General features: G+C 45.0%; 1 protein-coding gene across 1 annotated transcript in view; it reads left to right on the top strand.

The window, feature by feature from the left end:
* The window catches only part of LOC121853859 (serine/threonine-protein phosphatase 6 regulatory ankyrin repeat subunit C-like), a 73,891-nt gene that overhangs the window by 57,994 nt on the left and 801 nt on the right, over nucleotides 1–15,096 (top strand). Inside the window, exons 5-7 of the mRNA XM_042348238.1 lie at nucleotides 5,207–5,497; nucleotides 13,189–13,587; nucleotides 14,105–15,096. The exon at nucleotides 14,105–15,096 is cut by the window's right edge and continues 801 nt beyond it. Coding sequence (XP_042204172.1) covers nucleotides 5,207–5,497; nucleotides 13,189–13,587; nucleotides 14,105–15,096 — 1,682 coding nt within the window. The remainder of the gene's footprint in view (nucleotides 1–5,206; nucleotides 5,498–13,188; nucleotides 13,588–14,104) is intronic.

Below are 15,096 nucleotides of genomic sequence, written 5' to 3'. Positions count from 1 at the left end.
ATTAAAGATAGGGGAATGTAATGGTGCTCGCACCCTACCCCGTACCAGTATACTGTAGCTGCTCCCACCCCGCGCTGGCTTCACTGCCCACTGGGCAGCGCGGCGTGATTGTCGCCTCCACCTATTTAAACCTCCTGGGTGTTAGCAGTCCTTTACAAGGTTGTTACGTAGTAGATGTTTCATTATGTCACACTAAGCTGGTCAGACTCACTTGTCTAAAATTATTCATGAAGTGACGGTTAGCCTACTTGAATTGGACTCACATAAGCCATTTTCCTGTCACTGGGGACATTTCGCTCATCCAGACATTTACAGAACATGATCTTAAGGTGCTGAGCAAGCTCGTTGCACTACTGTCTTACCACACTGGAATGCACCATGTCAGGGCCAGGGCTCTTGTGAACTTTTATCTTTGACAATTTAACTCTTAAAGCCTCTTCTGAGAATATAATGTAGTTCAGCGTTGTGTCAAGCTGTCTTTCCTCAAACGCAGGAACATTGTTCGCATCTCTCTTGTGAACATCGAACAAACGAATTTGTTAAATGCTTCCCCCTTATCCTGGTCTGAATCTGCGTAACTACCATCTTCAAGCCTCAGATACGATACGATACGCCTACATGCGAAACGGTAGAAAGCCTTTCGGTTTGACTTGACCTCATTTGCATTCTGCCTCTGGAACTCTTTTTCAGCCCTTCTGCACTAGGATTTTGCTTGGTTCCTGAACTTGGTATACATCCTTCTGTCCTGCTCATCGTTTGTCCCAACCCAAATCTCGAATTTCTAAGATTTTTCTTAACTTTGCCAACTGCTGCATAGTTCAGCATATTGTCTGCATTCATATATCTTAGTACAACAGACCAGTGAATACCCCTCATCTCTGCCCTCATCCCGCCGCAGTTGCCCTTGTAGCACTTTAACCTTGGCCTGCTGTTGTCATCAACCAAGTAACAGTTAAATCTGAAGGAGAACGTTACGTTACGGAGACGAACCTTCACCTTGGTGCCACCCTCTCGTCCCCGTCGCCAAACCTCGTGGTGGAGTACGGATCACCACCGATCTGTCAAAACTTAACCAGCAAGTTTCCCGTCCAGCCCACCCTTCACCCACACCCTTTGCAGCTGTTCGAAGTGTGGACCCGAAGGCGAAGTTTTTTACAACTATGGACGCCTTATGTGGTTATTGGCAGATCGAGTTGGCCGAAGAAGACCAGCATTTGACTACATTCATCACACCATTTGGGAGATATCAGTATTGCAGAGGCCCCATGGGATTTGCCGCTACGGGTGATGCATTCTGTCAACGTGGTGACGCGGCCCTTCAAGGAGTCACGAATTGTGTCAAGGTGGTTGATGATATCTTACTCCACGACGAAGACTACTGTGCCCACCTCTCCCGGATATACGAAGTTCTCACCAGATGTCGAAAGTACGGGATTACCCTCAACGCTGACAAGTTTGTAGTCGCCGCTCCATCAGTGAACTTCTGTGGGTACACTCTCTCAGCATCAGGCATCGCAGCTGACCCGGAGAAAGTAAGTGGAATCAGGGATTTTCCAACCCCTGCCAACCTGACAGACCTCCGTTCTTTTTTGGGTCTGGTCAATCAGCTAGCTGAATTTACACCTGACATCTCCGCCGCAGCCCAGCCGTTACGCCCCCTGCTGAGCCCCAGGAGGACATTCCTGTGCACCCCAGATCATCAAGAGGCCTTCCAGCGAGTCAAGCAGGCCCTCGTAAGTCCACCTGTCCTCGCCTGTTACGACCCAGCCCTACCCACCGTCCTCCAGACTGACGCCTCCAAACTCTACGGCGTTGGTTACGCCCTTCTGCAGGACCATGGCGGTGGACAACTCCGCTTAATTCAGTGTGGATCCCGGTTCCTGACCGACGCTGAGACCCGATATGCTACGATTGAGCTGGAGATGTTGGCTGTTGTCTGGGCGATGGCGAAGTGCCGCTTCTACCTGATAGGACTTCAGCACTTCACCCTCTTCATGGATCATCGCCCTCTTATACCTATAATCAATCACTACTCTTTGGATGCAGTAGAGAACCCTCACCTTCAACGTCTGAAAGAGAAGCTCTCGCCTTATCTCTTCACGGCTGTGTGGCGTGCGGGTAAGCTGTTGTGCATCCCGGATGCCCTGTCCCGTGCCCCTGTCAGCCGCCCCACCCCAGAGGACGAGATGTTGTGTTTTACAGCTGCTGCATCCCTCAAGTCAGTAGTTTCATTGAAGGCCGTCTTCACATCAGAAGAGTCTACAGCACCGGATGCAGACAAGACCCTTGAAGATCTTCGCACCGCAGCCCGGGCCGACCCTTCCTACATCCGGCTCGTCGACTGTGTGTCCCAGGGATTTCCATCTAACTGATACGACCTTCATGAATCGCTACTCCCGTACTGGAAAATACGCGAGGACCTCTATTGTGACGGAGACCTCGTCTTGTGTGGCCCACGAGTAGTCATTCCTGCTGCCCTACGCCGCCGTACCTAGACCCGCCTTCACGACAGCCACCGAGGAGTGGAGGCCACCAAGCGACGGGCGAAGCAGACTGTATTTTGGCCCGGAATCGACGTGGACATTGCAAGTACCGTCCTTGCCTGTGAACCATGCCAGATTCTGCAACCTAGCCAGCAACAGGAACCTTTAATGTGCGACGACAACCCTTCAAGACCCTTCGAGTCTGTGTCGGCCGATTTCTTTGCAGTTGCAGGGAAGTCCTTCCTCGTCATTGCCGACCGACTGTCTGGATGGCCTGTTGTCGTCCCCTGTGGTAGTGATACAACGGCTACTGCTACCATCCGGAACTTCAGGCATTACTTCAGAGAAGTTGGTGTTCCCCTCCACCTCAGGACTGATGGAGGACCCCAGTTCACCAGCCACGAGTTCCGGGACTTCATGGACCGTTGGGGAGTCCGTCATGTCGTGACCTCGCCCCACTACCCCCAGGCGAATGGACACGCTGAAGCCGCAGTCAAGACTGTGAAACACCTGATCCTTAAGGTGTCACCCTCAGGAAATATCGACTGCGAGGACTTCGATCGAGGTTTGTTGGAGTTACGCAACACCCCGAACTTCACCGGACGCTCCCCAGCCCAGGTTCTATACGGACATCATCTCAGGTCTTGTGTTCCTGCCCACCCGCAGTCTTTTTCTCAAGAGTGGCAGGCCAAGACTGAGGAATGTGACCGCCGTGCAGCAGAACGAGCCGCAGATGTCGCTGCTCGGTACGACTATCATGCCCGCCCCCTTCCCAGGTTGAGTATCGGCCAGCAGATCAGGATTCAAGATCCGGTATCTCACCGCTGGGACAAGGTTGGGGTTGTTATGGGTATTGGCCGGTCCAGGGACTACCAAGTGCGTCTTCCTAGTGGTAGAGTATGGTGGAGGAACCGTCGTTTCCTCCGACCTGTGGAGCTGCCTAGTGTTGACCCCTCCCCAGTTGAGTCCCCTAATGTTGATGTCTCTAAAGTAAATCCATCCCCACCTTGTGTTTCTGCCCCAGTACTCCGCAGGTCCGAGCGACTCAGAAACAAAAGGTCCGCTCAAGATGAAACTATGAGCGTATAGGGGGGAGGGAGGTGTATGATATATATGGACACAAAGTAGTACCTTCAGCTGTGTATTATTATATTACTCCTATATTACTCCATTAATTATGTATAGTAAAGTATTACAGAACATGTATTCATTCTATGTAATATTCCCATTTATTGTGCACCATATTATGTATATAAATTATCATATTTATACTTTATGTATTCAGCTTGTGAATGCTGGCATCTGTACATCCCAGCGCGCAGTAATACATAGAGAGAGTGAAGACAGAGTCTTCGTGGTGTGGAAACGCGAGCTCCTGGGTCCTGCTGTATATATATCTCCCGTACGAGAATAGAACCTACTTTTAAGACAAGTGTTTGTGTATACCCTCAGTAGTATAGAACATTTTGTGGGTATCCGTGACACACGTCAGACAAACTAAAGTATTTTATTCCCAGAACAGAAACTTATGGCAGACACTCGTAACACAGGATCACTGAGGGAACTTAAGAGTAGGTAAGAATTTTATGTCACTGTAGGATTTAGTGTTGGCTTAGCAATTCTCCTGGCAACATATCGTAAGTTTTCGGGTAAGGCAAGGAATTAACTCAACCAGTCGCCAAATGAATTAGTAAAGGAAAAGTATATCATAAAACTGTTAAGTGCACATAAAGTCCTTTCAGGTCTGTTGTGTGATAGGATTACTTATACAAGTTGTTACGCCGTCTCTCTAAATTTACTTTCATATCCAGGTTCTAGGCATAACCAAACCAAAAATAGTGAAGTAAATCAAAAGGGGATAAAAATAAATAAACTAAACCTTTAAGAATTTAATTAAATTAAATACTAACACAATAAAGAGCCTCGTAGGCTGTCACAACAGATTGATTCACTATCGAAACTTTTAAGTCACAAATGCTACTAAAACATCGAAACATCAAAGAACTGCTTAAACATATAGAATAAAAATAAAGCACTGGATTACGTTAACACTGCATAAACACATAAAATAACTAACACTGAAATTAACTATCATGAAACAACACTGAATTACTTAAATGTAACTAAGCAAGCACTAATGGACACATAAGAGACATGAATAGGTACTCACATAGATATACCACATTGGTGGCGACAGGAACAACACAGAAATAAAATACAGTATATGTAACAGGTGACGGGTGTCACTCAAAAGAACGTGGACTGAATGACAGGACTGGACTGAACTCCGTCTGCTGGTGGGTACTATTTATAGGGTCGGTTCCTGCCAGTGCGACACGCAGGTGAAACATGGGTCGTTTAACGATGCAGATGGTCGTTAGAGAAACAAAGAATGCTTGTTATAATACTAAATGAAGAAATAAGATGGGCTTGAACAAATAATAACAGTTAAAACCTTAACAGCACAGGGTAAGGTGATTAGAATATATAATAGTAAATATAACACAACATTACAGGAATAATATGGAACAACATTGAAGCATGTTATAAAAAATGATAGAAAAATACGACACGGTCGTAACAAAGTACAGTATCATCAGTAAAACATTTGCGTTTTACTCAGTTTCAAGGGTAATTACCTGTACATGGTCACCAGTTAACCATTTATATCTTCATAGGTTCTGCTTTTACAACAGGATCAGAGTAACATTTGTCTTACACAGGTTCAAGGGTCACCAGAAGAACTGTACGATCAACTGCTGTTTCTCATCACCCAAGGTGACGACTATAAACAAGGGAGTCATCTGCTGTGTTCAGGAGCGCCTTTAGAGTCTCCGAGTGGCTCATCCACCCAGCCCCTCCCTTTGGCTATTACTTGTAACAGGCGCCAAATGGTAAGCCTCCTGCTGGCAGCTGGGGCACCACTCACTACCACCTGCAACGGTTTCAACCTGCTGACGCTGGCCTGGTTCTCCCCCGACGTCAATACTCCTGTTCAGGTCACCATTACAAGGGTAAGTGAGCAACAGACAGTACACTAGTGTTCAGGTCACTGCCATAAGAGTAATGAGCACCACACACCATAACTTTTGTGTTCAGGTCATTAACATTGAAGTAAATGAAACAATTCACCATTTGATTGATTACTACGAGGGAGACACCATCGGGTTGTACTGAGCAATATATAATTAGCAATGGTGCTGATTTTTAACCATCGAATTCTAGTATAGCAAAATCGAACTACTACATTTAATTCTGTAACTTCTTAAGTATAAAACTCCTGTCACGGCTATGGTGAAATATCATGCTTCGGCGAGCGAGCGCTGCCCCGTATCTTCATACATTACAAAGTCATCGGCTCTGTGGTTCGTCTAAAAGAAAAAATATATATGCCTTTTACACATATAGTATACTTGAAGCGTTATCGACCTTAATCGCTTAAAAGTTCGGAGACATTCTTCCTGTCTTTTTACCAAATATTGTATTACTGCTATATCTGGATGAATATTGTTGCTAGCACTGGTACTATTAATAATAATACCACCTCTTTTATCAATACTAGTACTATTAATAGTAGTCAGACAGTGTTGTGTGCGTGAGTTCTATGATGCGTATATTAGTTTAATTTTCTAATGATTGTGTTTGTTATCTTTTGTACATCAAGAGAGAGGCATTAACCCGCCTTCTGCTGGAAACAATAGGCCGACATAGACGCTCAAGAACATATTTAATGAAAAATTACCACCAGGTGCCCCACACTACCTTACACTGATGGTTTTATTAATAGCTGAAAATGGAGATTTGCAAACAAATAAGGCATGGAGAACCGTAGCTGCTAAATGGCATATTTAATAGGGTAGCACTGAAGGCGCGAGGCAGTGACTGGGGTGAGCCTTAGCTCCTCCAGCGAAGAAGACATTTTAAAGCCACTTCTCCTCATTTTCCCAGCTCATCTCCTCGCCATTTGTTGGTCCATCCTAACATTCTTCCTGATCGGACCCCTGCCGCCTCCGACCTGAATCAACCCGTAGTCGACGTGAAGGCTGACGGAAACATTTTGAGCGTCGTAAGCTTGGGCGGACAGTATTTTTGTCTGGGTTCGCAGTGTCAAACAATTGCTGAGAGATGGGAATCTCTTACAATTGCACTCTCTAGTTCATCAAAGTGACGCACTACATCATTCTTTATCCTAGACCACTAGAAACTGCTCCTTACTCATACGTAAACGCGTAGTTTGGCGGTTCCTGGGTGGGATAACGGACCAGGACGTGAGGCTGCAAATAATTATAGAAAATTGGATGGAGACAGATGAGGTGACGAAGTACTATGAAGAGGTACTGAAAATTGCGGAAAATGCTCTGTCGTCGAAGCAAACGACTAGTGCGACAGATCAAGCAGCGGGCCAGGGGAGTGCAGCAAGGGGTGGTGTCATAGCGTAGGTCATTACTGGACAGCTAGACACTCCACTGAAACGAAGTTGTGGAAAAAGGTGGCGTCAATTCAGTCAGCCGATCGTACCCCCTCCGTGACGGCCCAGGTAGCCCCTTATCGAAAGACCCAGGGCAGGGGATGACAACTGCAAGCGACCACTCGCAACAGGGCGCTACAGTGCTATTACTGTTCTCAGACACATCCTGGTGGTTGGGCCACATGCTACAAAAGGTTGAGAGAAAACCCGTATTGGAAACCGCAAACCCCTGTCAAGGAGGCGGATATTCAATAACGTTCGGCGCACACACTGGTGGTGGACGATCTCAAATGGGTAATGGTAGTGTTGTGAAGCAGAGTACCAACGGAGACAAAGGTCTTCAGAGGTGTGTGGTTGCGATAATGCACACAAACCAGAGGGGGCGTTGCACGGCTCAGCAAGACAAGATTCAGCCGGAACAACTTGATCGACTAATGTAAAGCGTCCCTAATTACAAGCAGATTCGGCTACAGCAGAAACACTTCTGGGCTTTGGTTGACAGTGAAAGTGATTATTCGTTAGTGAATAATGGTGTGTTAAATGGGAAGTGCAGAAATTAACTATTGTTATGTTTTGAGAATGCGTACAGTGTATGTGAAGAAAAGATCCTTTTGCTGGGGGAAGTGTTCCTAGGAGCCGAGTTTGGGGGATTATACATACTCAAACACAGTGTTATTCTGGGGATGTATTTTTGGGCACGTGTTGGTGATTTTATAATAAACTTGAAAAAAAGAACACTGTAAACAGGTCATAGAAAACATTGGTTCCTTTATTGTCAGCTGCATATAAGGAGTAGTCAGCTTCAGAGCCTGTGGGTCAAGTAACGACCGTCATACAATAGCTAGGGTGAAGCACACAGTCATTGTTTCACCCTACAATGAAGCGATGATAAAGTGTAGCGCATCTGACCAGGCACCAGGTGAGCAATACCTGGTAGAATCACTGCGTCCCGAGGGGGCGGCTGTGCTTCCTGCTCGTTGTTGTGCTGTCGGGTCTACTAATGGTTCGTACGGGTGGCCAACGCGAACTACTTCACGAAGGAGATACCAGGTGTGTTGGAACCGGGGATCGATGTACAGCATCTTACCCGAGGACATCGACGGTAATGGACCGCAGGAGGAGACCCTTTAGCTAGTAAAAGATTGGAAGAAGAATTGACAAAGGAGCAAAGGAAGGATATTAAAGTGATCCTCCAGAAATTTAAGGGCATGTTCTATGTTGTGAGAGCCATTGTCATTAGTAAGGGTTGGGCTCCACTCTTTGCATTCGCGGCCGCGGAGACTTTCCCCACGGGCTGAGGCTGAGGTACGTAGAGAGATAGACAAGCTTCGGGAGATGGGTTGCCAAAAAGAGTCCTGTAGCCCTTGGGCGTCACCCATAGTCTGCGCCCGAGGTCAAGATGGATATCTTCGTTTGGCGATAGACTACAAGGGCGTTAACAATGTGTCTCAACCGGCAACACTTCACTCTATTCCCATAATTGAAGATCTTCTTCTCAGTACTTGACGCTATGTCTGGATACCATCAGATGCCCCTGAAAGAGAATGGCAGAGCGGTTTTAGCATTTGTAGTACGTGGGAACACTATGAGTGGGATGGCAGTACACCATTTGGACTGAAGGGCGCTAGATACTTGTTTCAGCGCATGAAGGCCACAATACTAGGGGAAAGCAATTACACTGATGCCCTATGTTACCTGGATGAAGTACTAGTGTGTGGAAGATAAAGGACGCTGGGCTCGCCTTGGCACCAGGAAAATGTGGAATATCTGGGTCGGTGGACAGCAACGGGATGTTGAGTATGAGTGAACAGAGGGTGAGACAATGGCGGTCGATCCCATGACCAACTACAGTGCGTGACCTGAGGAGGGGCAGCGATGCATTTTCTTATTTCCAGTGCTGGTTACCGGAAGCTGCACTGGCTTGAGAGGATGTGTAGATCCTTTGAGGCCCTCAAGACACAGGTAGCAAATGCGGCGGTACTAAACCTTCCGGATTACAAGAAACGCTTTGTACTGGTGACTGATGCAAGTGATCTAGAGACGGGAGCCATGGTAGCGAACGGATCTGCTTGACAGAAAATTACTCCCGATTGCATTCTGTTGGCGGTGGTGGCTGCGGTGAAGAGATTCATGATGTACCTATCAGCCTCCCAGTTCGACATGATCACGGATCATCGCGCCCTCCGCTGGCTCAGCACGCGAGACATCGGTGAGGAGCGGGGCAGGAGGGGGAGGTGGATGGCTCTCATGCAACAATTCGACATCAATCCTATACACACGGTAGATCGCAGTCCGACGATGTTCATGGTGGATTATCTCTCACGGACCGTATCTGATGTTGGACAAATGAGGACTACCTCAGCAGGTGCACTTAACGCTACTACGCATCTCACAAACACTTTCTGGGACATGCCGACCTTGATCAAGGAAGAACAGGAGGACAAGGAGATGACAGCTATGACCAGGTTCCTGGATAGGGAAGCTAAATCCTTTCATTTCCCATCTCAGGTTATCTCAGCACGGCGTACTCTGTTACGTACAGCACGGTGGACGCCATACCCGCTCGTACCCCTACGGCATTAAGGAAACATGGGTTCCCTTTGTACCAGCAATGTTGTGGGATACAGGCCCTGCGGCTGGTGCATGATGCTCCCCTGAGTGGTCACAAGGGACGGACTCATACCTGGGAGAGGGCAAGGAGCAGTTTCTGGTGGCTTGGGATGAAAAATGATGTAGTGACACACATCAGCGTAATTAATGAGAGGAGGAGGGTCTTACCAACTTTTTCCCGAAAGTGACCCAAGTGGACGAGTTAAGTGCGTCACTTTGATGAACTGGAAAGTGTAATTGTAGGACCGTACTCCTGGGATATTCCCATCTCCGAGCAATTGTCTAACCTTGTGAACCCAGACGAAAATGCTGTCCAGGCAAGTTTACGATGCTCAAAACGTTTACGTCAGCCGCCACGTCGACTATAGGTTGATGAACTTGATTCAGGTCGGAGGCGGTACAAATCTGATCAGGAGGAATGTTGGGACGGACCAACAGATGATGAGAAACTAAGCTGTGAAAATGAGGAGAGTGCCTGTGACCAGGACCTCTTCTTTCTCTTTCCTTTGGCGAACCTTTTCTCTCCGCATTACTCAAGTCTGGTGAACGGAAGTGAGGGTCATCACACAGTGTTCTTTCTGACACCACTTGCTCCGGACATCGTGCAAGAACACCATGCACTAGTTCCATCCTCTGAGTTCGCTGGGAAGACAAGAGAACAAATGCCAGTACTCTCGCTGACACCAACTGTAGGAGCATCAAGGCTACCATTATCCATGAACAACTACGTTGGACTGGCCATGTTACCCGCATGGACGACAGTAGATTGCCAAAGCAGCTACTTTACAGTCACCTTATGAATAGTAAACGTAATGCTGGTGGACAACTGAGAAGGCATAAGGATAGTCTTAATGTAGGTATAAATGAATTGGTTATCTGGTATCATCGTGTGTATTTGATTCTTGGGTGCCAAAAAGAGGCATAACAAGATGGGAACTTTTAACCAAGGAAATAAAAATTCTCATTACTGCTTTCCTTAGCTTTTGAAGTCAGGAAAGGACCTGGGATAGCCATGACTAGATGATTTGCTTGGGACAATCAGAGATAGGCTGAGGATAGCCAAGAATATGACGGGGTGCCCGAGGGACAGGATGAAACCAAATATTTCACCATTAACTGTTACCTTTTGTAGTTATGGTTTCATTAGGTTAGGTGAGGTTAAATTATGATACCTTAGGTCATTATGTTGCTTCATTTTAACTTTCTGGCGTTTCTTTCTAAATCTTGCCATTTGTTATCAAGAGGTGAAAAATTTAAAGTTCCACTATTTGCATGATTGCTTTGGCTTATTTATAATATTATATTAAAGTGCCTGATACTTGGATACAGTATAGTTAATTTTCAAAAGTAACTGCCACTCATGATAATAATAGTACGAATAACATTTTTCTTTCCATATTTTATAGATAAAATTTTAGGTACATGAACTTGTAATGGCTTTTATCATACGCAGAAAATTACTAATTTTTGAACACTCACTATGAAGGAGGGGTTATGGAAAAATTATAAAAAGTTGAGTTTACAGTCATTACCAAAATATTAGCCAACATTTCAAAAAGGGTATTCCCTTAAGACCAATGTGAAAAGGTTCCAAATCGACCGCTCACCTGGGAGACGATTACTTCACACCGTAACGCTTGGAGGAGCACAGCACGAGAAGGTGTCAATACTTTCGAGATCGCCCGACTGCATACCGAGGCAGACAAGCGCCAACGCCGGAAAGGCGCTTCCGCCGCCCCTCCCACACTAGATACAGCCCTCCACACGTGCAACATCTGTGGATGACCTTGCCGGTCCTATATCGTCTTATCGAGTCACCTCAGAGCTCACCAACGAAGTGACATCCTAAATATCTCACATCTTTGTGTCATAGCTTGATGATCGTCATACTGGATTACGAGTGACGACAAAGTAGTAGTATGTCTGCTTGCACTAGAGTTTGAACCCAGCCACTTCCTTGCAAGCAGTCACCAAAGGTTTTCAAAACAACTATCTCACAATATGGGAATAGTGTAATTGCGTGGCAGGTTAGTGATGAAAAAGTGGGATTTAGTTTTTTTTATCAGAAACTACTCGGATATTTAATGACCAAATTTGTTTTTCAGATTCTCATTTTAAAGATATCTTTTAGGCTCAAAAAGTTGCCCTAACAATATTTACTCTAAAGTCAATGGTTTCACAGATAGTTCCATATTTATAATTAATTTTATTGTATACTAGGAGTAAACTGTTAAAATTACTAACCTTGAGATAACATAATTATAACATAATCATCTTCACTATCAGAGTCTGTTAAATTTAGTACAGTGTGAGAATTATTATCACAGAGCTCATTGTTTCCTCCACACTCACAGATATCTGTACAAGGTGGGGTTGTTTGCTAAACATTTACACGGTGGACTGTATCTGTTCTTCACACAACTGCAAAATGGAATCTGGCTCACATGGCATTTCACAGAGAACGGGAGCTATTTGTCCATACTCCATGTTCCATCCATGTCCAATGGGTGATGGAACTGTTAGCCTTGATTTATCATCTTGGTTCCAGATCATGACCTGGTAGTTGACTCTCTTCATTGTTAGTACAAAAACACTTCTTGTAGGCGATAACTTTCCCCAGCTCGTCTGTTTCTTAGAAAACATATACCAGCGCAACTGGGCAACTTTAGTTATACTTGGCAAATGAATGCTTCGGTTTATCCATCACCTTTTCAGGAATTTGTTCTTGTGTTCCGAGTGATTTCAGTTCCCAAATGATGACTTTAGTCGTTGTTCTGAATGCTTTGCAGTATGAAATTTTACCTTTTCAAGACAAATTACCTGTGCAATCAGATCCAGACACGGCGTCAAATGTAGACAATGCAGAAGCCTTCAAGGAGCCGAGTGATAGAAGTATCTGCAGTTAAAATAATGTCTTTAGAAGTAAGCACAAAAAAAGACTCATGGGGAAATTTGGGATACCTTCTTATAGCAAGAATCAAAGCATCTATGTCCTGTGCATATATATATAGATTTTTTTAGTTCTTTATGTGACACTGATAACATGAAGAATGATCTTCGTGTCTGCCTCTTCTTGTGTACTACGAAAACAATCCAAAGAACCACGCAAGGCGGCCATTTCTGTACGTCACACCACTGCAGTCGTTTTTGGTCTTTTGTGCACGATGAAGCATTTTTTGAGCTCGGTTCGTTGGATGTGTTAGAAGTCCTGTGATAGAGATTCTCACCCTCCAGTGGAGGGCGACCGGGTCGGTTCCACCGTGACGTCATGGATAAGTGAAGGCGTTTCACTACTGTAGTGCTGGAATTAACGCGTTTCTGATGGCTTCTTCCAGATGGTGGAGGAGAGGTCCGATATCGGGGATAGTGAGCATCAGGTAGTTCCAGCGAAGCTTGACTCCATCAGACAGAGCATGGATTTCCCGCATCCACTCATTTGTTACTGCTGCTGCTGTTGTTATTATTGTACTACTAAATCTACTACGGCCATTATATTCAGCAATTCAACAATGCGCTATATTTCAGAAAAGTGATTAGGTAAAATCTATTTCATACTAGAAATCGTTTCATTATTATACACATACTGTAAACTTCAGAAGACAACATTAATGTTTTGTGTATCTTCAGGCCTTCCTTCATGTGCTGGAGTGTGAACATAACAAGCTGATACACCTTCCAGAAGTTAAAGAAGGTGTTGGTCATCTCATGACCACAATGAGAGGTGACACTCCCTGGCGAGCCAGCTGGCCTGGTGGCGGGTCAGTGGTCCAACTGACAGAGCTCATGGTCGAGGCCGTCCGTTCTGGATGTACTTTGACATGCAGCTTCATCCATGAGGCTGGTGGTCAGTCTTCCCTGTGCACCAAGTCCGGTGTGAGTCCTCTGCACGCAGCGCTGGAGGCTGGCCACTGGAACCTGGCGAGGCAAATGCTCAAGAACATGGGAGGTTGCCTTTATGTAGGTGACTCCGGAGGTCGACTGCCCACAACCATAATGTCTTCACACCTCCGCCAGCAGCTAGAGCAGGTTAGTATTTGTGAGGCTCATAATATACAGTGTCTATGATCAAACCAGCACCAACATTTTGGCTAATTCAGTAAGACTCTAGTATAGATCAGAAATTATTATTCTATATGATATTTGGATACAGAACTCAGGTTCTGAGAACTGAATACTTAAATTATTTTGTTGAAGATTTAACAAGCAACATTAATTTCACTTCACAATTATGACTAACTTTTCATATTATAATTAAATGAGGAAAAGTTTTTTGTTCACCTTGAGTTTGTGAAAAAAAAATAACATATGGATCATTTTCAAATTCCATGTGTTTCATAATTTACTTAAGTTTGTTTTAATGTCTTGATAATTGTCATATTTTCTTTGTTTCATTGCAAGTGTAATTGATTACATCTCACGCGACTGTCTCAACAATATACATTAACCCTCTGAGTGCTATAGACGACTGTAAGGATTGTATTCTGGTTAAATTGTAATATCAGTTTCCTCCAATAGTTCACAACAACGATATTTTTCTTGGCAGAATATTTATAACAAGGAAAGGATCCAGCTGGAGGAGCTACACTTTAAGATGAAAGACAAAGTGGACAAGCAGCAGGTACAGGAGCTTCTCCGCGTTCAGAAGAACCTCTTTACCACTTACTGGGAGAAGAAAACTGGCGCCAGAGGGAACACAGCCACACCCTTATGTCAAGAACCATTCAACAGCTCTCAGGTACTACTCATAGCGTCTCAAGGTGGATTGCTGCAACTGATCTACCTCCTGGTGAAGGTGGGAGGTGTGGGAGTTAATACACAAGTGGATCCTACTAATGGCACGACTGCCATTCACCAAGCTGCCTCTCATGGCAAGTCTGGCAGCGTCCTCCTCCTTCTGAACCTTGGCGCTGACCCGCTGCACGAAGATCTATACAAGCAAACAGCTCCCCATCTGGCAGCCATGTTTGGCCACCAAAAGGCCTATGAGCTGTTTAGAGAGTTCCTTAAACAACAGGAGCCTTCCTGTAGAGCTGGAACTACGCCATCAGATGTCAAAACTAACTTCTCAAACTACTTGAAGATGTATAAAAAATGTGAGTCAAATGAAGCACAAATAGAGAACAACCCAATAGATGCCACAATAAATCTTCTCAAACGTACCAACATAAGAAACTTGGTGAAAAATGCACATAAAGTGGCTGTTGATTACACTACCGGTGAGGCACAAGAAGTAAAGGAAGTCATAACGAAAGAGATGAAGAAAATTACAGACAAAGTTGCAGTTATTGACAGTACGTACACTGGTACACTCACGCTGCTTGGGAGCACTGCAGACTCCACAAGGCTCTATTGTCCTGATGAGTATGATTTTAATCTAACTCTCAAGAGCTTCTCTGATGTCACTGTTAACATTATTAAACAAAGAAAGAAGGATGTCTTGTTAAGCGGCCACAAGTTAAAGATTGAAATTGAAACAAAAAACCCAAGTCTTAAGGGTAATAAATTGATGAGTAACCTGTACGAGCGAGTAAGAGA

This window comes from Homarus americanus, unplaced genomic scaffold, assembly GCF_018991925.1.
Source record: "Homarus americanus isolate GMGI-L3 unplaced genomic scaffold, GMGI_Hamer_2.0 scaffold18703, whole genome shotgun sequence".
Classification (NCBI taxonomy): Eukaryota; Metazoa; Arthropoda; class Malacostraca; order Decapoda; family Nephropidae; genus Homarus; species Homarus americanus.
The sequence above is the reverse complement of the archived record's forward strand: the minus strand, read 5'-3'. Positions and strand labels throughout refer to the sequence as shown.